This window comes from Limanda limanda, chromosome 9, assembly GCF_963576545.1.
Source record: "Limanda limanda chromosome 9, fLimLim1.1, whole genome shotgun sequence".
NCBI lineage: Eukaryota > Metazoa > Chordata > Actinopteri > Pleuronectiformes > Pleuronectidae > Limanda > Limanda limanda.
The window spans coordinates 17318781-17343745 of NC_083644.1; the positions used below are offsets into that span (position 1 = coordinate 17318781).

The 24965-nt window shown below is 42.3% G+C and overlaps 1 protein-coding gene across 2 annotated transcripts in view; it reads right to left on the minus strand.

Annotated features, from left to right (window-relative positions):
* Positions 1 to 839: 839 nt before the first annotated feature.
* Positions 840 to 24965, minus strand: part of trabd2b (TraB domain containing 2B) — a 66804-nt gene continuing 42678 nt past the window's right edge. The window contains exons 4-7 of one of the 2 annotated variants that reach the window (XM_061078745.1): positions 21865 to 22039; positions 5155 to 5251; positions 1913 to 2188; positions 840 to 1205 (exon numbers count right to left, since the gene is read on the minus strand). In XM_061078745.1, coding sequence (XP_060934728.1) covers positions 971 to 1205; positions 1913 to 2188; positions 5155 to 5251; positions 21865 to 22039 — 783 coding nt within the window. In that variant the 3' untranslated portion in view covers positions 840 to 970. Of the gene's footprint in view, positions 1206 to 1912; positions 2192 to 5154; positions 5252 to 21864; positions 22040 to 24965 lie in introns of both variants that reach the window. The other variant, XM_061078744.1, reaches the window with a different exon arrangement.

A 24965-nucleotide genomic window follows, 5' to 3' on the forward strand; every position in this document is an offset into this window, starting at 1 on the left:
TTTATAAAGACATAATTTCTGGTTATTACCTCAACATGAGAGTTGTTTTTTACCCTCAATGAACATTTTTTATTTTATAAATATATACAAATGACACATATGGGACTGTATTTTAAATGAATTACTGGTTGCCACATAATACATCCAAAAAGAGATTACTGTGGTTACTTATTAAACTAAAATGTCTTTAATTTAGAATATAATGAAAATATATATAGAAAGCACAGTGTGCTCACTCTCTTTATGAGGCTGTTATTGATTAATTCTATATTTTTCTTTCAGGTTCTTGCCCATTAACTTCAAGCCACATCATTCTTCTGCTGGACAAGAAAAAAAAATCATTGGACACTTCATCATTTTTCAAAGTTTATTATTTTAATTTTCTTCAAAAAACAAGAAAATATACTCTTTTCTCCCAGAAATAATAAATATACAATATTTATTTATGAACAAAATGCACAATTTACAAAAGTGGCGACGTGAGTGCGTCACTTCCTACACAGCCCTGCTCGACTCTACTGCATTCAGCTCATTTATCACAGAGTTACAGCTGTTATTAGTATGTTCTATCCTCATTTATTAATGTCAGTCTTACTTTTCTATACAGTATTACATGTTTATCAGGTAGAAGTTTCCACCACACAAACTCTTCAAATTGACGGGTCTTCTCTGTGCTATGTGTTTGTTATTCTATCGTAATACTTTCATGAGGTTTGAAGACTCCGACCACGGCTGAGAGCTTATTCCACACTTTGTGAGACTTGACATGTCGGCAGGCCTGAGGCCCCCCCGTGGTGAAGGCAGCAGGATCGTCCAACCTCAGCACGTCAAGACCCGACTGAAATATTCCTCCATCCTCTTGTCTTCATGTGTTGACGGACATTCCCTGTTTATCAGGTGCATTCCACTGCTCTGGTACGGAAGCAACAGTGTCTGAGTGTTTTGCCTGTGAGATAACGCTGTCCTGTGGTCAGGAGGTAAACAGCATGTGTGATAACATCCAGGCTAAGAGACAGGACAGTGTGAGTGTGCCGTGGACCGAAGCTGGCTGAGCTGAGGTTGGACTGGGCGAGGTGGAGGACGGGGGACTGGGCTGTTGCTCGGTGGCGTAGATCTCCACCAGTCTGCGCTGCTCCTGGTGGGTCAGAGGAGGGTCCACGGTCACATAGCCGTTGACTATCCTGACATTAGGTGGCGGGGTTGTGCTGGAGGAAAGAGGACAGAAGAAGTCAGGGTTTAGCTTAAAACTATGGCTGAAACTACAATGGGCAGCAACTGATTTCCAATGACATTTTTTAGCAAGAATTTGTAATTTACAATACAGATTTTCTTTGTCGTCTATGATACTAAATTGAAACTCTTTGGATTGTCGTCTGGTGTCTAAAACAGACGATTTGAAGATGCCACCTTGGAGTGGAGGATATTTGTATTTTTACATCTGACAAGAAACTTATTGAAGAGACTATACAGGTGTTATTATTAAAACGTCTTTAGTGGTGTAACTTAATCTGGCAATAGTTTATTTAACCGAAAAACTGATCTATTTATATATATATATATATATATATATATATACAATATATAAATTATATATATAACCTTGACCTTCTGGTAAGTGGATGACAAGCTCCTCATCCTGACCCACATCTGTCCGGTATTAGCTCATCATGCACCATTTTAAAATGATACAAATTTATTTTCTTGGTGAAATCTTAAATTTAAATGTTAATATTTATTTTTTTAGTCAAAGGCAGATACTACTACCAGATTCTACTTAAATACTTCAACGCAAGTTTTTCATGTTAGATCAGTATCTACATCTAAGTATTACTTCTTAAGAGAATAAGGACACCAGGTTATTTTTTAAAAACAGAAAAAACCCCACTGTCGATGGACATATTAGATATCTCACCCGTCCCCGATGCGAACCCAGAGGTCACTGAAGAGACGAGGTCTGCCATGTCCACGGTGAGCTTTGCGTGGACGCTTGTGTCGTCCAAACTCCTCCAGCTGGCTCAGACTGTCGGGGAGCAGCATGTGAGGCAGCTCCTCGTCTCCGAGTCCAGGGACGTGGTCTAAGTCTTCCAGCTCCAGCTCTGATGAACTGGTCCCCCAGCTGGTGGGAGACACAGTGCTGGAGTCTGGGCTCTCATCACTGGAACCTGCTGCAGGCTCCTCAGCTGGTTTACTCCTGGAGCACAGGAAAGACAGGATAAATGAAATTAGTTTGTCCTCATTAAAAGCTTTCCTGTGATTTATTTTCACTGTACAAATCCGCGTTGTGTCACTAAAACCCTTGCGGTATAGTTAAGAAATAAGAATGTTGTTTTTTTTGCAGGCCTCGTCTCAGACTTTTTAATACTTTAGACTTTCTGCCAGGGAATATTTTTATTTGTGGTGCCTGACCACTTCATTACTTTTCAGTTACAGCCCCTTTCGATCAAGTTCAATCAAGGTTATGAACTCCAAATAGGATGCTGTGCTCTGTAAACACTGCACTGAGTGGCAGAATTACCCAACAGGCAACGTTAGAGGATGTTAGAGGACTCCAGTGACCGGACTGCTGCGTCAAAAATGACATCTGTCCAAAGCAGACCACCCAGAATCACCCGGTCTGCTCACAGACTTTTGCCATGCTCCTCTTTCTTCCACCCATTACTCATACTTTCTCTGCTCTTGTTCTTTCCCTGTCAGCACGGCTCGAAAAATAAATTTGTGCTTCAAGGTGCATATGGGACATGAAAAAAAAAGAAGTATTATACACGTCATGAAAGAAACAAGCAGTAGAAAGTAAAAAATACGGTAAGAGGAGATTCTTAGGTTGACGTCAAACTTCAGTGGTACTAAACATGATAAGTTGGAGGGTTTTAGTCACGATTTCCACTGCTCACTCATGATTAGCATTTGTCTCGTCTGCGATCGTAAATTGATGGTGTGCACGTCGGCTGCAGGCGTCAGAAACACCCATTCAGGTCTTAAATGGTTTTGGTTTGGGCGATGATAACTCCAGGCCTGTGGTCAAGCTACTGTGGAGCCAAACCCAGCTCCAGTCCGCTCTGTCAGTCACTCACTCATATAATCACCCCTGCAGACCTCGTGCCAGTGGAGTCGACACACTCCAGGGCTGAGGCTACGAGCTTCCATAAACACCTCGCCTGCAGCCATCTTGTGGTGTTTTCCCTCGCCTGTCACATCACCTTGTACCGGGGAGCTTCACAGCGTCTGCGAGCAGGCACACGTGTGAGCGTGTGGTCGTGCGGTTGTGTGTGTGTGCAGCATACGTGAGCGTTTTGTGACCACAGTAAGTCAGTCCACTTGTCAGCTTTTAAAACCAGAACCACCGGCTGAAGCCCACAGCTCTGCACGCAGGGCTGAGGGAGATAGGGAGGCTACGGTCACAGCTGTAATTTAGCAGTGAAAGGTTTGTAGAAAAAAGAAAGAGAGAAAAGCCCTGGCTGTATGTTTTTACAGTTCTAAAGAGATTCCCCTTGTTGGGCCTTGTTTTTCCATTTCCCCCATGATTCAAGCTGCTGTTGTTACTATTTTATAGGCCCATGGATCAACCCTGTAGGGGGGCGGCTGCAAAATGGTGCACACACAAACGCACACACACGTTCTTGTATGTTTTCTTTAAGCAAGGACCCTCATTGGCATTGTGCATTCCCTTGCCCCTTACCCTTATTACGCTTAGTCAAACTTAAACCTAAACTTAACTCTAACCCCAACTAAGTCTAAGCCCACAAACAGCCCTTAATCCAGACTTTGTGAGACTTGACATGCCAGCAGGCCTGATGCCCCCTGTGGTGAAGGCAGCAGGATCGAGCCTTCACTGAGCCAATACGTCCTCACTCCCTATAAGGTCTATGATCAAAATGGTCCTTACAAAGTACAAGTACACACACACAGCTGTGTCCTGTCGCTTTAACTCCAACCAAATCCAAGTCACGTCTTCACATCAATGATTCACATAATGACTTGCTTCATGTCCCCCCCCCCCCCCAACATACACACAAAGGTTTGCACAGCTATCCTTAATAGGACTTTGCATTGACGTTCAATTGACATTGGCGACGTCCTAACCGGGACCTTATCCAAAATTTCAACCATAACCAATTCATGGCTAAACCTAACCTTAACTAAAATTCAATTCACATCTTGCCTCTAACCTTAACCAGGAAGTGCCTCATTGGGACCAGGCCTCGGTCCCCATGAGGTATACTGGTCCTGACAAGGTCAGTGTTAATGATGAAAAGATCATAAAGAAGTAACAAAAACGAGTACTCACACACACACAACCACACACACGTACGTCTATCTTATTGACGCATTGGCATAATGCATTTCATAGCCCCATACCCGAGCTCTAACCATCCAAATACCTAACCCTTACCCTAACCCTAAAACCTAGTCTTAACACTCAAACAGTCCTCACTTTCCAAAATGTCCTCAGTCTGTATGATCTATGCTTAAAATGGTCCTCACTGAGATATAAGTACAGGAATACAAACACACACACACACACACACACACACACACACACACACACACACACACACACACACACACACAGTGTAATATAAAGAGGGTTTGTTAAATAAATGCTGCCAAGCCTTTGTGTAAGGTGTGTGAGTTTGTATGTATGTGTGGGTGCAACCCTGCAGGCCCATTACATGTGTTCATGTGTATATGTGTGTGTTTGTGTTGACTGTGGTAACAGTGGCTGCTGAGAACAGACAGGACCTCCACTGGCAGCGCGCCGTTGGCAGGCGGCTGCCGCACTAGTGAGGGAGGTGAGGAAGTTGATGAGCTTTCAAAAGGATTCCTGCATTAGCTTTTATTTGTTACAGAGCGCAGTTTGGACAGAGCCTCTCTCACATTTCATATTACCGTAACATTATCAGACTGATGCTGGAACATAACCACACTCTTCTTTCCATTCATTATCTTGTCAGGTTGGGAGACTGGTGGTCTGGTTTCAAAGTGTAACCTAGCTCTGACTGATCACCTGCACAACACTGTAATATTCAGCTGAAATAAGTTATCATGTTTCTCTCGCTGCTTTTCAATAACACACGTTTTTGTTTCTCTCTAACCACAGTGCTTTAATGAAATTTCACGCTCTGTGATCTGTTACACTCTTCGGTGTGTACTCACTCTGCGACTGGCTCCTGGTAATCCGGCGGCGTGTGGAAGATCTCGTAACCCTCCTGCCTGAGGATGTCCAGCACGCTGTGGTTCCCCAGGAAGTGGCCTATCAGTAGACACAACAAAAGTAGAACAAAGGTCATTACGGAGAGAAGATAGAAGATGTTGAAACTATTTTTAGGGTGGTCTCAGATTTCTTCTCTTTAAGTAGTTTCAATCTCAATTGTGATTCATAATAAAGCATTTTGATGCTAAAAACATCCATCCATCCATTTATAAACTATCCTGCTCATGGACAGGTCACTAGTGTATCACAGGGTTGTTTGTCTCTGTATGTTGTTCCCGCGAAACTCTGGTAACCTGTTCAGGATGTGACCTACCAATGTCAGGTGGGATTGGCTCCAGATAAACCCCCCAAACCCTCAAAGATACACTATACAGACACTATAATACCCGTATTGTCTTCTCACAGGAAGTGGCATGGTGGAAGCACAGATAGAAGAATGTTACCACACATGGTGTCAGCATATTGTGGCAGAGACAGTAACTGCCGTAGAGTGAAGAAAGTAAGAGGATTATTAAGGATCTGTAAGATAGCAGGGACTCTTGAAATGTAAGTTCACTCGTCATGGAGTCGACCCACTTGATGCTCTATAATGACCCCTCATTGTCGACACTCAACCTCCCACCCGCCCTCCACCTCTCTCTACTTTTCCTTCACCTCCTACATGATTCTTTGAGACCAACATCAAACATGCGGGTCCGATCCCCACGCTGATGAAAGCCGTTTTTTATTTCCACCATTAGCCGATAATCCTGCGCGTCACTCAACCCAGCAATAAGCTGTAATGTACCCAGACATCACAACCTGCTACACACACACACACACCCTGACAGCAGTGTTCATATTTGAAGTCTCACATATACACAAACCTACACATGCAAAGAATTTGCACACACTCACGCAGGAATTCAAACGCTCACACACCTCAGCTCTCTCCTGCAGCTTATTAACAACACGTTGACAATATTCAAGCCTTCTTGCTTGCTTTTTTGGGGGGGGTCAGGGCCCTCTGCTTCCACTCAGCTCCTCACCCCTGCCAGGTTTATCATGATAATGTTCCTGATCATTCCTGAAAGTCAAAGAAAAAGGCACGCGGTGTTACACTTTCTTGGCAGCCCAGTTCAAAGGCTGCGCTTGAGAGGCTGCGGAGTGAGAGGAGGCTTCTAACAACAGTGTCGGCAAGATGAGATGGGATTACAAAGAGGGGAGAGTGTGAGGTTCTGACTGAGTAAAGGTGTGTGTGTGTGTGCATGTGTGTGTATGTATGCATACTAAATATCATCATAAAGGAGTTGACATATTTCTTTTAGGAAACCAAAGTACGACAACTGCAAGTGATCTGTTAGAGTTCAAACTAGATCCCTTAATGGGGGAGAGGGAGCTCTATGGATGTTAATGCTGGTGAATGAATGGATGAGGCATAATAACTATGGAGATTTCTTCACTTTTTATTATGCATCATAGACTGTTTGTACAAATGGACGATACAACTGCACCCCAAAAGTGAAGCCAACGCGTCTCAAGTGGGAGGAAGTGAAGATGGATTGTCCATCTATATAATCTGCGACTGGCACCCTTATCAGGCTTATTCTTATTTCTGCCAAGATATGTACTCTCAAAAATTGACACACTATACAAATGAATGTCCAATTCCTCCTCTCTCCCCACCTGTAACATTCTTCCCTCTTTCTTTCATCCCTCTCTCCTGGGGCTTGAGTCAGCTCATTCAGCGAACGCATGCTGACGGATCCATCCCCCTCATAACTGTGTCAAGCAGCTATTTCATTAATTTCTGGGGGAGAAGAAGAACACCTCTTGTGTGTTCACCGGGTGTGAGGTCAAGATGACTGTTTGATGGGCTGACTTGATTTCCTCCACTCGGCTGTTACGAATAACACACACAAACTGTCTGTCTGTGTGTGTGTGTGTGTGTGTTTGTAAGATAAAAATGCAGTTTGCCATCAGCACATGGTTTTCATTTCAGAGACACACCTTCCGTAAATCAAACATTCAGTAAACCTTCAATCTGCTGAGTATTTTCCTTTCAGGATAAACTTCATTTTTTATTTCTCGGATCCTGTAAACAAGCTCCCACTCTCTCCAAACAACTCATAGGGTTAGAAAAATGCTTTGAGTGTTTGATTTTCTGAAAAACTTTATTCATTCATTAATCTTACAACTGTGCTGTGTGTGTTGTTTGTTCCTGTGTATTTTTGTGGTTCATCCTTAGTGTGTGTGTGTGGGTGGTGACTGGGTACAGAGATGATAGCTCTTTTCCGTTTGTGTCTGTGTGTGTGCGTGTGTGTGTGTGTGTGTGTTTGTGTGTGTGTGTGTGATAAAGGCTGGGTTGCAGAGTGTTTGTTTGTGGCGTATCCAGACAGTAAACAGTGTGGTGCTTCTGAAGCGGAGACCAGGCCCAACAAACCACCTCAATTAGCAGAGATATAATAAGAGGTCACACGACTCTTAATTGCGCCCCCTGCTGCTGGGGGAGCTCAGACGCTGAATGCACAGGTAGTACACTGTAAAACATGCTGCTGCTGTGTGTAAAATTATCATCCCTGTTTTGATTGCATTTTGTTGTTGTTGTTTGTTTTCAGGATTACGAAAAAACAACTCACCCGATTTCTATGAAATTTGGTGGATTGTGGTGCATGACCCAAAGAAGAACCATTTTCGACTTTCACTTTCTTTACAACAATTCAAATTAGAGCGTCTTTCAACATTGTACGTGATTTCTCATGAATAATTATGGCTCTTGATGAATTAAAAAAATCTGGTATGTTTCGGAGACTGATAAACAAGAGTGTGTGAAATGAGGAGCAAGTGAATTTAAATGAGGTCTAATAAGGGGACTGTTGGCCACCTAGCCAATTTTACTAAGAATAGCAATCTATGACCTTTTTATGTGAACATGTATGGAATTTGAAAGCCTGTATTTTTTTTTTAGGGTCGCATGGTGTTTTCCTGAGCAAAATAAAGAGGGTTTCATCAGGAAGGAAGACAAATTAAATATCCGCAATGTCCAAATGCTACATAACATACTGACTGCATAGAGTCTTTCTACTAATCTACTTTTTTTTCCTGCTAAAAGACTAAAATAATAAAATGGACCCCATGACTTTTGAATGTCACTGCCAATTAAGCTTATGAAAGAGAAATCACATTGTTATTACAGAGCCTTAATTCTTATTGTTTCTTTGTTCGACGTCCTGTGAGAGCTTTATCAGCACCATCTGCAAATTGTCCCGATGTTTTGCAGCTGGGAGCTGCTCCTCTTTTCCCATGATTAATGTTTTTATTATCATGCTCAGGCACACAGAGCTCTTGGTTGAGGGTTAAGGGGAAAAGATTATGGTCTCATTGTTCAATACTGAAAAAGTCAAAAGTGTCTTGAGGAATTGGACTTGATGTCTTTACTTACTTACATATGTTCGTGCTGAACTTATGGTGTTAACCTCGATCTCCAGTGTCAAAGTCCGGCTGCTTATTTCCACTATTCTGAACCCCAACTCCCCCCTCAAACCTCCAGTGCCTCAACCTCCTAAAACACAAACTTAGACCACCCATTTAACATAATCAAGGCCGTGATTATGTTTTCAATCAGATGCATTAGGCAAATATTCATTTATGAGACAGGATTTATTGTACTGTTGTTCAGTTGGACACTCAAAAACATTTCAAAGTATCTGAGTGTACTTGATTATCATTTTCATACTCATCATAACCTGCTTACAATTAATATGTAGAAATTTAATCAGAGCAGAGCTTCAAACTTCATCATTATTTATATCCCAGCGGTTCATCTAACAAGTGATCTACGGCTCACGCTGAGGCTACGACAGAAACAACAGTACTTGTGGTCTCGTGGCCTCAAACCACTTTCACGCATCATCCATTCTGTTTCTGCCAGTGGGCTGTCATCACTCTAATAAAGCAGATATAGCTTATTATATAAAAATACAGTTAAATGATTAAGTAGAAGCAAGCGTGACTTTTTGTAGTGTGCACTTCCTAACGGTGGGTTCCCCTTCCTGTGGCTCCTGAGTTAATGACTCATTAATGACTCAGCCCTGATTTTCCCTCTCAGCAGCAACGCACTGCGCTCCACATCTTCCTTTGTCCGTCTGTGTTTACTGTTGCCACCTCTTGTTTCTACCTCTTATCTTTCCAGACTTAATTATCATCCCTCGGTGTCTGGGTGTCACTGTAGTTATGTTTTCCATCATCTACTTGTTTTCGTCTCTTCTCTCTCCATGAAATTGTTTGTGCATGTGTGTGAGCACCATGTCTCTCGGGCTGCCACCCATGCAGAATCGACTCCATCCATGTCAACACCACTTTTCTCACATCAATCTTTAGTCTCTACCCCTCCCATCCCTCCCTTTCTGTCCCCTTGCACTATTCATCCACCTCTCTCTCCATCCCCTTCAATATCCTCCTGGGACGACGACCCTCGACATGTAGAGAGATGCTGACAGCAGGAAGAGATTGGATAAATGGAAACACAGCAAGCATTTGGCATGGGAGATTGATCTTAAAATCTAAAAAGCCAAACACACAGGAAGATAATTATGTTATTTTTTAGTTTTTGTAAAAACAAATGTGTTTGCAATTACACAGTGTAAACAATGGATCAGCTGATACGCACTAGTGGTTCAGAAGAAAAATCCCACATGGCCTGCGAGCAGACCACCTCATATGAGAATTGCAGAAACACTAAAAAGAGAATGAGAGAATAGAAGAGGGAGGAGATCGCAATTTAGCAGCGGAGAAAGCGAGGGAGCGCAGACGGAGAGCGTGACCAGAGGGCGAGATGGTTTGAGTTGAAGTACACCCTGCAACCGGCAGGAATGCATGCTGGGTACTGTTGCTACATCGTGGACCAAACAAACACAAGCTGTTGCCTCTGAGCCAGTTGAACAACAGATGAAAGAGAGATGCGAGGATGAGGTATAATAAAATGAGAGAGAGAGAGAGAGAGAGAGAGAGAGAGAGAGAGAGAGAGAGAGAGAGAGAGAGAGAGAGAGGATGCAGTGATGAGAGAAACCCATAAACAGAGAGGAAAAATTAAAAATCTACCCCACCACTTTATGGTTGACATGGGCGTGTTCCTCTTTAGATTTGTTTGGAAATGTGCTCAGGACTGAGTGTGCAAACAGGCTGAGATAATGGAGAAACGTCTACTCATCGCCATGTGTTTGTAAGGGTGCATGTGTCCAACTGGTGACAAATTGAAGGAAAAACTAACATGTAGGGTGATGGACCACCAGGGACCATTAGCCTCAGCGCTCCTCTGCGTAGGTTCTGAACTCCACTGGAGTGATGAACCTCATCTGGTGTTTTGATGATGGCGAAAACAGTGGCTCATAAGTTCATCCACATCCTCCCATCCTAGTTTAATTGATCATAATTATTTAATTCTAAGGTCTAAAAAAGGACATACGTGTAAAGTGTGGATTACACAGGGTGTTTGTGTGCTCGAGTGCATTCTGCATTGGATACATTTACTGTAACAATAGGTTTCTGGCGACAAATCAATGGGTCCGAGTTAGAATCCTGTTTGTGTGCATGTATGACATTTTAAACTCATTGATTTAAATATTTACGGTAAATTCTGACTGCCTTGCCACCATTTTACAGAAAGCCCAAAAGGCCCTTCAAGTGTAGCTTTAGAGGAGGGGGGTCGTGGCAAATTGTCCGTTGAGTTGAAATCTAGTGACTGCCAAACAGGCCATAGTCTACTATTCTCAAGGCCCTTTCTTACGCAAACTAACAACAGCACCACTGCACTTTGAAAGCCCTTCTTCTCAACTGCCCACGCCAAGCAATGACAGTTTAATAGAAACAAAGCTTACAGCCTGGCACAGAATGCACATTAAAAGAAAAGATGATATTGTGCGTGTCTTATTTCCCGAATTATACGACACAATTATGTAGAGACCTCAAGAGGAAAACCGTATCATATCAAAATATTTTGAGTCAGATGGCAGTTAGCTTGTTGAACTTGGGCAATATGTTAAAAACAAACAAACAGAAGACTCAGAGTATTTAGGATTTAACCCAGCAGCCACCATAGCACAAACCGAGGGCAGTGGAAGTTTGTACGCTGAATCCAACGGCCAGCACAGCACGAATCGCTTTCTATCTAAAAGGGCTTCTACTCCATCCATCCATCCATTGTCTTTCACTTATCGAGCCAAGTGAAATCCCAGATGTCCCTCTGCCTCACATTCCAACTCACCTTCGGGTCCCTCCAGCAAGTTTCGGGTCTACTCTCGACTCTCATCCCAGTTTGAAGTGCCCGGCGGCCAGGAGGCATCAGGACTTGATGCCTGAACCTCCTCAACTGTCCAACTGTCCAAGAGCCTATACTCATCAATAACATTAAGTTACCATCATGCTTCATATGGAAGCATCTACATTTGTTTAAATTTTAGTCATGTATTCAGGTTCTTTTAGTCATCTACTAATTTACCAGGCAGTGTGTGTGTGCCATGTGTCTAGTGTATTTGTGTGTGTGTGTTTACTTTGTTTTATAGAGGAAAGTGCCTCCCTGATGTATCCTGCGTAGCACTACCGCTCACCATATGAGTAATGCAGCAAAGATTTTAATAAGGCCAGCATCCCTGCTCCTGGCTGTGCATTTCCATTTACAGTTTTACAGAGCCGGGATCCCTTTATAAATCACCCAGAAGCCTTTGAGCGGAGCTGGGGATACATCTACCCCCATTGCCTCAGAAATAGTTGAACCATTGCCTTGAAAACAGAGCATCACTTTCAAATGAAGTGTAAATCTAAAAAGGCAGGATGGTAAATTCCACCTCTCAGCCCAGTTCTAGATTTGTAGAAAGGGAATAACAGCAGCTCGGAGTCTTACCTCTCACCCCTCCACATTTCTTAATCCTCATCTCCATAATGACTTCACTTGCTATGCATGCAATACGAGGTCCAAGTGTCTCCCTGCTCCGCTCGGAGGTGTTCTGAGGGACAGCTGTTGACATGCAGGTTGTGGTCAAATACAGAGATTAAGGGAATTGCAAGGGGGATCATATCCAGAGGCCGACGGCTGCATGTGGTGGACATGACACCCGTCCATGTCAGAGAAGGCCGGAGGGAGGGCTCAGTGGTTTTAGTGCGAGAAGCTTTAAAGTGATTCCCCGCGTTTAAATATTTAGACTGCGTGAGCTCGTGCTGCAGTCGGTAAAGCTCTCCTGGTGGGCAGAGAGAAAGTCGTGTGGCGGAGGTGGAATACAAAGGTGCAAAGTAATGGAGACAGGAAGGGAGGTGAGCGGCACCTAAAGTGAAGCTAACAGCATTAAGTGAAAATTGCGCCCATTGTTTGTTTTTATTCCCGGTAGATGTCGTCAACTCTCCTGCTGGGGACATGGAGATTATAGGGAGCAGCTGGTCAACTGGAGGAGAAAGACGTATTTTTCCTAGACACTCACACGTAATGGAAGAAGCTCTGGTGTCCTCAAGGAGCTCTGTCTCACGGTCTTTATCTTTCCGTCAGTAAATATATACTGTCCTCTATCCTTCAATTAAAGTTAAATCAAGCATTGAGTTTCATTGAGCAGGTAGAAAAGACTCACACACGTCCTTTTATTAAAAAAAATTATGTGCACGCCAGATTTTCTCAAAGATGGTGTCTGTCATTTAATCACACTGATGAGTGTCCAAGTGCTTCTTTATCCAGTAAGTTTGGTTTTAAATAATTTTAAAATAGGTATTTATTGCTATAAAAATGGGGTAAAACATTATGATTGACAGCTGGGAGTGACTAGTGATTGGTTGAGCATGTGTATCGGCGGGACATCGATATACCACCGCTCCATCTCCCAATCACTACAGTGTAGATTCTGGCTTCAGATGTGCAAACTGGCACTGTTCATATCCAGGATATTGTGGCTTTATATCTGGACAGTGGGAGGACGTTGAGACGCGTCGTTCATCTTTACTTGCAGCTGCACGCAGCGTGAGCTACGCAATGGAACCACAAAGCAGTCTGGCATGCAGCGCATGACGTCACCCCATTCAAACTGAATGAGCAGTGTTTCCGCTGAAGCCTAATAAGTGTGAACCCTGCGTGAAAGGAGTGCATTTTGTGCAATGTCTCGGTCTGGTGTGTGTGTGTTTGACATTCTACAAGCTTTGAGTAAATGTACGTATGTGCATGCTAGTGTGTGAATATGTGTTTGTGTTCCTGCTGAAGATGTGTGTGTGTGTGGTCCCGGTATTAGTCATGTTGTGGGGACCTTAATCTGTTTACACACATTACGGGGACGTGTCTTCCTCATGGGGACGAGTGCAAATAATTTTCAAAAATTCTAATTTCAAGGGGAAGATGTGTCTAAGTTCAGGTGTACGTTAAAGTTAGGTGTAGGTTATGGTTAGAGTAAGGGTGATTATGGTTAGGCAAGTACTAACCATGTTTAAGGTTAGAGTACCTCTCCCAGTAATAAAGTTATGTCTTCCGAAGTCATGGAGAAATGTGTGTGTGTGTGTGTGTGTGTTTGTGTGTGTGTGTGTGTGTGTGTGTGTGTGTGTGTGTGTGTGTGTGTGCTGGCAGTAACCAGAGGTTCACAGCAGTGGTTCCTCAGGACCCAGAGAGCAGCTGGTTTTCATTCTTACCATTTAATCTGCACTTTATTTACACCTGGTACAACAAGGTGAATGAAATTAACTACCACGCAGGAAACGCAGCACCAAGAAGTGAGCCTTTGTGTTCTTGTGTTCTCCGCTCCACATACTTTCTGCTGTGTGCACGTCGGCCAATTTCAGTGCTCAGAGGATCAAAGCAAGCGGGACTGAAGCCTCCATGTGTTTATGAAATGTAGCATTAAGCTTATTGGCTCTAAATAGGGTATGAGATGTTCTAATGGAGTGTGTAATCCTTGAACAAGCTAACAGTCTACACTGATTTCATTAAAGCAGGGAACCCGACCAATTTAGCTAAGAGTTACCATAAGATGATGCCCATGCAAACTCAAAGAGTTACATTTCTGCACATTTACAAAACAACATAAGTGTACATGGGCATTGTGTTTGTGCTAATTTTGTGGCTACAGTATTAGAGGGGTATGTGTGATACCCGTGGCTCAGAAACTTAACAATTTTAAATTGTAGTGAAAATAGGTAACATGGGTAAAAGAAAGATCTAACTTAGGTTAGAATGAGAAAGTCATGAGTGCAACTAAAGCATAAATGAAATGTGTAATCTAATTTCTGTCAATTATAATAAAATGCTAACTGTTACTTTATTGTAAAAACTAATTGAGTTTTTCTGGTTTTATATTGGATATGACATTTTCTGTATTTTTCATAAATTAAAAAACAGCATATTGTTATTGCATTACATTTTAAATCCAAGTGATTTGTCTATAAAATACAATAGATGCATAATGCATTAAAAACAAAAAAAAGATATCTTTGCATGGCAAATACAATAAACAGGAATGTTAGGCCGAACGTTTTCATGTTTTAACACAATGAAACAAAGTCCTGTTGGTCTGAGATGCAGCCTGCTTGATTTATAAAATTACAAAAACAGACTGTCAAGATAATTTATGTTTGTAGAAATGCTGATGGAAAAACTTTTTAAGGGGCAAGAACATGTGGAAATTTGTTGGTTTTCTGTTACTTGAGTGAAACTTTTTTTTTGTACATGGAAAAAAAGACATTCATGAATTTAAAATCAGGCTAATACATATGTGTGACAACGTGCACTGCAGAAAGAGACATTTCACCTTCATGGACAGTGAGACAGGATGCAAGTGGGCCAACGGGACCAAAGAACTGAATGATACGCAATGAGACACATCACTGCAGCAAAAAACACACTATAGGCCAAACCACACTCCTGTTAAATCTATATCTAAATGCGTGCTAAGCTCAGACTGTCATTTGGAAAGCACTAATATCTCTAAATCTCTTCCTCTCTATCTGTCTTCTCCACCGAGCAAAGTGCAACACATGACACACACATGGTATCACAAACTTCGTAAAAGCAGAGGAGACGCTGGAGCGAGGGATGGCGTCAGTTTAATAAATGCGAGACAGCAACAGATGGAGAAAGAGAGACAAATTGAGAAGACCAGAAAGATAGTGGCGTAAAAACAGGCCTACTGCGAGGAGGGCAGGAAAGTAAAGACAGAAAGACAGACAGACACAGACAGGGAAAAGGGCTGAGAAGAGCAGATATGCAGAAAGAGGATGAGCCACAGAGACAAAGTGACATGCACGCCAGGCAGACTCTCTCCCTCAGTCATCACTTCAACACCACAACACCACAAGCGACTGAAAAACACATGGTCCCGCTCTGGCTGCACAATGATACTATTATGGGCCTGCGCCGGTTAACATGCGCTCAAAAATCAACTTTCGCTGAACAAATCCAAAGTGGATCCGACTTGTAAAACAAACAATGGTACATGTGTATCTTTTGACAGTAACTGCTCTTTTTAGCGATAAATATCTCTGCGGATCATCTGACTTTGTGTCGCAAACATACATAAACACACGTGCGAGTGTGTACGTGTGTGAAGTGCTGTCTGGGCCGTGGCAGCGGGAGGAAATTCCATGGGATGTTTTCAATAAGAGCGGGCAGCGGCTGCCAGAGAACTGGCAAATGAAAACCTGCTGAAGCACACCACAGAGCTCCAGCAGCACACTGCCTCACCCTCACAGCGACCCCCCCCCCCTCACACACACACACACACTCCACAGCAAAAATTATCATTTACTTGTTTGTAAAAGAAACTGTATGTTAATTTGTTTGTGTCTGGGACTGGGAACGAGGGCGACAGAGAATTCACGTTTTGGTGAATGAGTGAGCGATTGACGTCTGTGTGTGTTTACAACAAAGCGCTACATGTGCGGACAGTGTGTCTGCCGGCTCACTGCTGGTGCTGCTGTGTCGTTTTTGTGCGATGGGGAAACAGTGATGCGTTCACTTGGCCTCACTACGACGACGTCATGATATGGTGGATGTCTGTGATTGGTCCCCATTACATAATACTTATAGTAATCGTGAACAGCAGTGACCACAGCTACCACAGTTTCAAGGAGGAGGAGGAGACACCGTGAGGACATGAAGGGAAAGACGATGGAAAAGCGGAATTACTTTTTTTTATAAATATTCATTCAGGGACAAAGCCTTAACTCACTTCAGACACAAAATACATTCTCCAAATTTCCAAACTTTCCTCTACGCTAGCTAGCTTACTGGCTGTATTGTTATATATAAATTCAAATATTAGGTAATTTCAGAAAATATCAAACTACAGAAAAATACTGAGATGATGGACGGTATGACGGCTACTCAAACGTGAAGCCAAAGCATCACAATCGCCCCCTGGTGGCTGAGATAGGACATGGACCAAATGAGCACGTCAAATGTAAATGTTAAATAATCCATCTTTATAAAACGACTGATTAGACAGTGAGACTGAACAATGAATAACATTTTTGGGCATGAAATTAAATAAGGGCTTAATAGCTGTTTATAGCTGAAAGTAGCTGCCGGTGACCCCTTTAGTCATTTGATGCAAGGCCTATTAAAAAAATGCTGAGTCTGGGAGTTAATGAGGAATTGCAGACTGACGGTAATATAAACTCAGTGCTTACAAATTCAACTATTCAGAAAATATTCTGAATTACTGACTGGAATATGACTGTTGACTGAGTTGCTGCTGTAGGCCATTGAAATGTTGGCCCGGCAGCCGGCTCCTGTGAGAGGGTTATACTGCTCCGTCAGTCTCTTTTATACTGTCTGGAGTAATTCAATTATGCCTGCTGGAGCTCATTTAGCCTATACCTCTGTAATTTGTTATAATAACCTGTGGTGAAAGTGAAGGAAAAACTCTGTTACAACACGTGTGTGCATGCACATGTGCAGGATGAAGAGGAAAAGGGGGGGCAGAGAGAAAAGAGAATGAAATGGTTTTAAGGGAGGACAAAAGAATACACTTGAGCACATACAAGTACTTATGCTGCAGGAAGGTGTAGGTGTGCACTGAGAGGAAAAGGGGAGGCTGGTAAGTACGGGGCTGAGCTGAGCAGAGATGGATTTCCTGCCTGAACCACTTTATACACACGTTGTATAGTTTAATTAGCCTGTGAAAAAACTCCTGGATTGGACTACGACATCGGTAACTCTAGAGGGCCTTGACCTGAGCGCTGCCCCGGCTCTTTCCCGACAGTCCTGTTTTCCTTCTGCCCGCTGGACAAGGCTCAGACTGGAAATGAGGGGTCCAAAGCAAAAACAGCCCGAGTGGCCGATAACATTTAGCTGTTGTGTGGAAACAAATGCAACCTGATAAACACAAAAACAGCCACCTGACGTACACATGAAAGGACACACAAACAGATGGTTACAGTCACAGAGCGACCGTGATCCTGTCCGACTCGGCGCAAGGATCCAAAAAAAAGTTCCCCAGTCCCACATTATGCTTATTCCATTTAAAAATTCATGAGAATAAGCCATATATCTACGAGCCCGCTGCCTACACTCACACATGTCATTTTAATGTGATTTTTGAGATCTGACCATAAAGATTGGATTTTATATGATCACATTATTATACGCCCACATTTGGCCTCGAAATAGCTGTAATTCATCTCCCTGAGCTGTATTTACTTTAAAATATGTCTGGATAGTCTCAACGCTCACACTTTCTGTCCTCTTTTATTCTTCTTCATTACTCAAAGTGCGCACTGTTGTTAGATTATAATCACGCTCATTTTCCAACGCAGGCAAAGAAAACCTTGAAGAGCAATGAGCGCGCAGTCAGATTTCTTGGAGTCCAGGCCGTCACTTAATCCGACTTGGCATCGCTGGATGTTAAAATTTCATGCTTCATTATGGCCAATGAGAAACTGGGACCAGCGGGGACAGTTACAGGACCGTAAAGACATGAGTCAGCGTCCTAAAGACAGAAATAAGAGACGGGGGAAATGGCTTGTGATTACAGAATGGGAAAGACTTCAATTAAGCCTGATTTATAAATCCCTAAGTGTCTTGTTTTTGAAAAATCTCCATCTAGAGACATGTATAGCATTAATCAAACAGGCAAAATAACCTTTTTTGTTTAATCAGAGACACAACTTAGGTCTATCCAGTGAAGTGCATTTCTCTACTTTATGTGTATGTCTTTGCAGGTGTATAGAAACTAATTGGAAGGGACATGGCAAAGTAAGTTAGACAGATGTTAATCCTACTTGCACAACAATAGTTCAGGAGGAATAAATTGAAGAAATAATGTGTAGTTTATATAATGTACAGATTAGTAAATTGTAAATTGTGCGGATGTTAAAATTGCCCCCTGAATGCCTTTACTGAGACTTGTATTTACCCCATGTATTTGTTTGAAATATCTGGGCCTTCAACTCTTCTTCTCTTCGTCACCGAGCCATGGACTGTATATAAAGTCAGACAACATGCCAGCTCCCCAAAAGTGACCTGGTGGCTGGCTGCAGTATTTGTCATAAAACTTCTCCATGTGAGTGGATGGGACATGGATCAAATGAAAAAGTCAAAAATACAATATAATCAAATTACTTTTTTTTCAAAAATGTTGTCATTTTCCCAGTACGTTTGGTTTTACTTTACTTTACTTATTTTATGCTTTAAAAATCTAGTAACATTTTTTAAATTAGAATCAAGAGAGAAGGCTGATTAAATAATAGCGATTTAAAATGCTGATGTGCTGGTATGGAGGCCCCTAACATCTCCCGCTGGTATGTGCATAAGTACTGCATGCATGATTAAGTATGAATCTGGCTATAAGCATGTGTGTTTGCATGTGTTTATGCATGCAGCGGGCCTATAACTGTAGTGGTTCCTATCACCTCACACTCGCTGTCAGTTCTCTCTCACACGAAGCCGCAGCCTGTAGGTGACCTGACACATATGTTCACCTCCCGTCTATCCAGACCAGGTTGGACACACGGGGAAGCAAACACACAGCTGCTGTGTGAAGGGCAAACGTTTAAAGGAGGCCAACCTGGAGAACATGAGGCTGCATGAGAACGGATTTTAATGGTCAAATGTCTTATTAGGCTGACTAAGTCCCTGCTGGTTCACTTCAAATTCTACATGTGGGAGGAACCTGTCTGTCTGTATTTTAATATCCTTGACAATTCAATCGACTTCAAACTTGCCGGCTGTTTTGCTTATGACCCGAAGAAATGCTGCATTGACTGTGAAGTTTTTTGGACTAACAGAAAACGGTGAAACTGAACTATGAGGCAACAGCAGCTCCATCACAATTTACAACAAATACACCAAGCTGTGACATGAGTTTATCCAAGAACAACATTCATTTATTCATTTATTTATCTGGCCTTTTTTCCATTTAGTAGAAAGCTGCTGTTTGCCTTGCCTTTTCCTGTATGCACTAATATGATGTTGTATTTTTCTTTTCCTTCATGTAGTCTGCGTTGGCTGTTGGCAGTTCACATTTCAGATATTGCTGATGGAAATGTGAACATGCCAGAAGATCAACTGTGCTTTTGTTGCAAAGCCAAACCTGGAGGACATGTGCAGCAGCGTTTTGGAGATCTCCCATCTTGGTCATATGCTGCTCATACTCCAAATGCAGTGTTTGCTCCGGGGAACAACATCACCTCAAGTCGAACTTTTGAGGCATGTAAACACTCTGGTTTGTATACAACTGTAAATTTGTTTGACTTTATATATGCCATAAAATGAAATAAAACGTGTGAGGTAGTTGCAGACATATGATGAGTTGACTCCAGCATTGCGAGAGGACACAACTGTTGCAGGTAGTGCTCATGCTGGACCCACAGAAGTGTTGTGTGGAGTGTGAGGCTGGTTAGAAACAGAAGCTGGATTAACACAGTCCATGCCCATGACGACTGAGCTCCCATTTCCCAGTACAGCGCTGCATCATTTTCATTTGGAAACAAATCATACAGATGCTGCCCTGCAAATAATTGAATATAGCACCATATAATAATAACAAAGTTAGCACCTCTTAAAAGTAATCCTCTGTATTTTCAAAATGTTGTTGACAAAAGCAAAAATGGATAATTGTATAATAGGAAACATGGCAGTTTTTTACTCCCACTCTGCTGTATTTAGCCTGAGGGGTTGGATTGGATTCACTGGGTTTCTGGGGTTCTCCCTTCTTTCATTGTTTCATAAACACAGCGTGTAACAGGAGAAAGTCCTTGTTGCCTCATCTATGTTCACTGAAACACATCTATTTGTTTAAGTGTTATTGCACAAATTCATACGGTTAAAACATCTGCTAATCCCAAGCACCAAGAGAGGAGGGAGTGAAAAAAATGGCCAGAGGAAGGAACCAGGCGTTCAGCATTAATCATACACTGTGGCACACTCACTTGCGTGCACTCTCTCTTCCCACACACTCGAAAACACACGCACCCTAGAGGCGGTACCACCCATTTTCAGATGCACAGACTGCAGACACACAGTTACAGTAAACAGACACACAGACACCCACCCACCACCTGTTTTTGTGGGCAAACACACTTGCACGTGTGCATATTTTGATACACACACACAGTTCCCTCAGGACACGCTACACCATTCAGGAAACATTAGCAACATTAGCCAGGAATGCTAATTGAAACAAACAGCCCATGGTTTCTTTATTTCTGAGGTGGGGAACTGGCTGTAACTGAGACTTCTGTGCATGTTTGTGTGTGTGTGTGTGTGTGTGTGTGTGTGTGTGCGTGTGCGTGTATGTGTGTGTGTGTGTGTGTGTGTGTGGATAAACTTGGATAGACGCACAGTTTTTTTCATGCCAGAGATCTGGGAACCATTGAACACTATTATTGTCCTGCTTTTTCTCCAGTTTAGCTTTAAAACATAAGAGCGAGCAAATTGTTGACCATAAACACACATTAGCCCGGACAGAATCACTACGTAACATGCAAACACACACTCTCATCTCCAATCCGACTGTGTTTGAACAGATCTAATTTAACGCATCACGGAGAAACAGGCCAGAGTTGCTGTGAAGATGGATTTTCACATTGTTTGACTTGGCCGTAGAATGTATATAAAGAGAGACTCTGTGTTTACACTTCCTCCTGCTATCAAGAAATGAAGCCGTAATATCCCAGATATACAAAGGCTGTTTACGCATTTTGTGCCAGAGTCTGTGCAGTAGCGATCAGGGATGAAGATGCTGTAGCATCAACACATCCGCTCCACCAATTGCAAGTCTGAGGATTGATAGTCTCAGCTTTCAAACATTATGTTTTTCCTCTTTTTAATAACATCAAATAACTAATTAAAGATAAAGATGCCAAAAATATGTTTTATTTGATACAGGCTACTTCAGTTTGATAACAGCTAAAGTTTAAATGACAGTATTCATTACTGTGAAAAATTATTTGCCATATGAGTGACTTTTTATTTTTGTCCGTGTCCAATACATTAACATGGATAAGGTGGGGTATATAAACTAATCTGCAGCTAGCCACCAGGTGGTGATCAAAACACTTTGGCTTTGCTTTTGCAGAGATGTCATGTCGTCCATCTTTACATACAGTCTATGGGCCTGGGGTGAGGGGAACCATCTTCGCACCAGAAGATCACAGGTCAGCTGTCAGAACCTATTCCTACAACATCACTTTTACAGGATTTCAGATTCCCTTACCTGCACCAAAGGCAAAGAAGTAGGTCTTGCTTGGGTTCCTCTGCAGCAGCGCAGACACACGGCGGGCCATGCGCTCGTTGCGTTTGTAGATGAGCTCCTGGCGAAAGTAGCTGTCAATCTGTTGGGCTGTCGTGCGGTCATGAGCAGGCAGAGAGCTGTTGATGAAGTGGGGCAGCTGAGAGAGAGAGAAAGATAGAGAATATTATAATTTACTAATACTTTATATTAGAGTGTGCCCAAGTGGGTATGAAACCCGGCAACCAGGTGCGATTTGATGTCACGGCTTGACAGTAAATGACCAATGCAAGAGTCGGGTCAACAGTCTGGTATTTTGATCGTAAATGGACTGTAGTTAAGAAACGTTCTCGTCTCATTGACTCGAAGCACTTATTCATAGCCATATTCACACACACATTCATGCAGTGCAACTATGTGCTGCACTTTATCTATCATACACCTTTCACACAATGAGAGGGGTACACTGCCTTTGTGTGAGTGTGTGTGTGTGTGTTTGTGTGCGTGTGTGTTTAAATGTTTTTAATTGCTGTGTGAAATATTAGTCAGATTAGTCAGAGAGTGCAGAGAGAGGCCACACTGGCTCAGTTCCACTCTTGGCATTTTTTGGCTTTTTCTTTTGATGTATATGCAATAAAATGTGAATTATTGGACGCAGGTAAAATCCCATTTAAAAGATCAGCATGTTCCGCCAGTTCCTGATGTTTTAGCTGCTGTAATAAAGGAGTAATTTCTTAACTAGGGCACTTTCGGGTTGTGGTGCCAAAATTATTTTCCACGTTTTATTGAGTGTTGAACTTTTTTGTTATTTAAAAGTTGTAGGCCATTAGCCCCTTTTCAGTCCACTAGCTTCAGAGCCCCAGGATGGCAATGTCAGTGTATTTGTCTGTTAGCTCAAGATCCACTGTATCTCGAATACCAATGGATTAAAAATTATTGAAAAGTGATGACAATTAAAAAAATATAGTTTATAGCATACACATTTGATACCACCACCCAAACCACAACTACATAGTTTAATACATCTCCTTCATCAAATTAATATTCTCTTTCCCTAAAACCAAGCTTATGATATGGATTCACGGTGCCATGATCTGCCTGGCTCCTGTTTCATTGAAATTCCTGTTTTATTTTGACATTTCTGTTCCCATTCTACTTCCTGTCTTTGTGTGTTTTCCATCCAGTTTTCTGTTGCACCTGTGTCTTGTTTGTATTTATACCCTCGTGTTTCCACCATTAGCACGTCGGACTGCTTTCACCTTTATTTGAACTTTTGAGCTGTTATCTGGACTCTGCACCTCTCCTGCCCACTCTCCCACTCGTTTGCTTGTTTGGACTGCTGGCTTGCTGGTTTTGGACTTTGGCCTGTCTCACCTTCCAGTAGGTCATGTCCTTTGGTTGTTTTGTTTAACTACCAAACTGAACTGGTCTCCTGCAGTTGTTCCCATGTCTTTGGTAGCTTGGGACCAAAAACCACCTCACGAGCATCTCTGCATCTGCCCCTACATGTTAGCTTACTTCCCCCCCCTCCCTTTTTTGGTCCAACCAACCATCCAACCACAGCCATTCTGAGGACACCCAGCAAATAAAATGATGGAGGAATTGGGTTCAGAAAAACAATTTTATTTAAAAGTTAGTTTGGGTCCTTCAAGAAGTGTTTAATCTGGAATTGTGTTTGAGCGTGACAAGAACACACACATGCTCACACACACCAGTGTTCGTCTAAAACTTAAGAGTTACACGTTGACACAACAGTAAAACAGCTGTAAATGGTGCATAAATCAGTGTCGTTGTGAGGTATCTGGATGCTGAGAACATGGGGGGGGATTTATTGTACCACATGTGAACAAGGTGCTGCTCTCCAGGAGTCATCCACAATCTGTATCTGACACATTTCATTCCTTCAGCGCTCGTCCGGCTCTCGGCCTCACATGGTGTTTGAAATGTTCTGATTCAAACTAACACTGAATATTTGTTTCTGTTTTTTGTTTTGTGGATTAAAGGCAAACTCTAATGTCAGGGGAATGAAAGGAAACATCTGGCGGTTGAGCGGCCTTATGGGTAATGTAGGTGCTGTTTTGATACGGCAGAATGATAAGAATAAATAGAGACACTATCTGTGGATGTGCTGCTTCGATTTTGACCTGACAGTGTTGACTTGAATTTTTAATTGGTGGCATTCTCTTTCACCCTCACATTAGAGCAGTTAGATAATATTACTGGGCAGGCTGGTGACATTTAGCCAGGAAATATACTGTAGTTGTGGGATCGGTTAACCCAGCTAGGGGATGGTTCAGTTGTCGACTTTGTCATGTTTCCTCTCAAAATGCATTGTGGCTTGAGATACATAATTACCTCCACCACGGAGGTTATGACTTCATTGCTGTTTGTCTGTAAGCAGGATTACACCATAACTACTGAACCGATTTTTCATTAAAACTAAGAAGAAGGTGGTTATGAGTCAGGGAGGAATCCATTATCTATTGGAGCGGATTCAATGAAGGGGCTGATCCAGGCATTTCTTTTCACTTTTTTGAACATTGTGAGACATTGAACATTGTTTTTTTTGGGATGTTCTGCTCTTACAAATTCAATAGTTTGTGTTCGTATCACTTTTGAACAGCTTGAGCATTAACCTGAGCTTCTTTAATCACGAACCAAATGTAATCTATAGTCATTTCAAGTACATAAATATGATCAGAAATTGTTTAAACGACACAAACTACAATGCAAAGTTAAAAATGTTATACCTGAGAGAAAGAATCCAGATTTTAGCTTGTAGCATGTGAATGCTACCTAATATTGACTCACATTTGGCTGGTCAATGTTTATTTCCGCACCCGATAGAATCCAAACGGTTTATGATTATAGAGCAGATAACATCTCACTTAACTGCTTCTAAACGCAGCAGCTGTGTGGGAAAAGAGCCACATGCACGTAGATATCTGCTGCCTGAAGCCTCCTATTGTCTGTGTTTCTTCAGCAGCTTAGTCCAGGTTGACAGCTCTTCATCATCAATATGAGTTAAAGAGTGTAAGTGAGGAAGGAGCCCTGCGTCTTTGCTCTAATGAGTGAGGAGTGTTTCG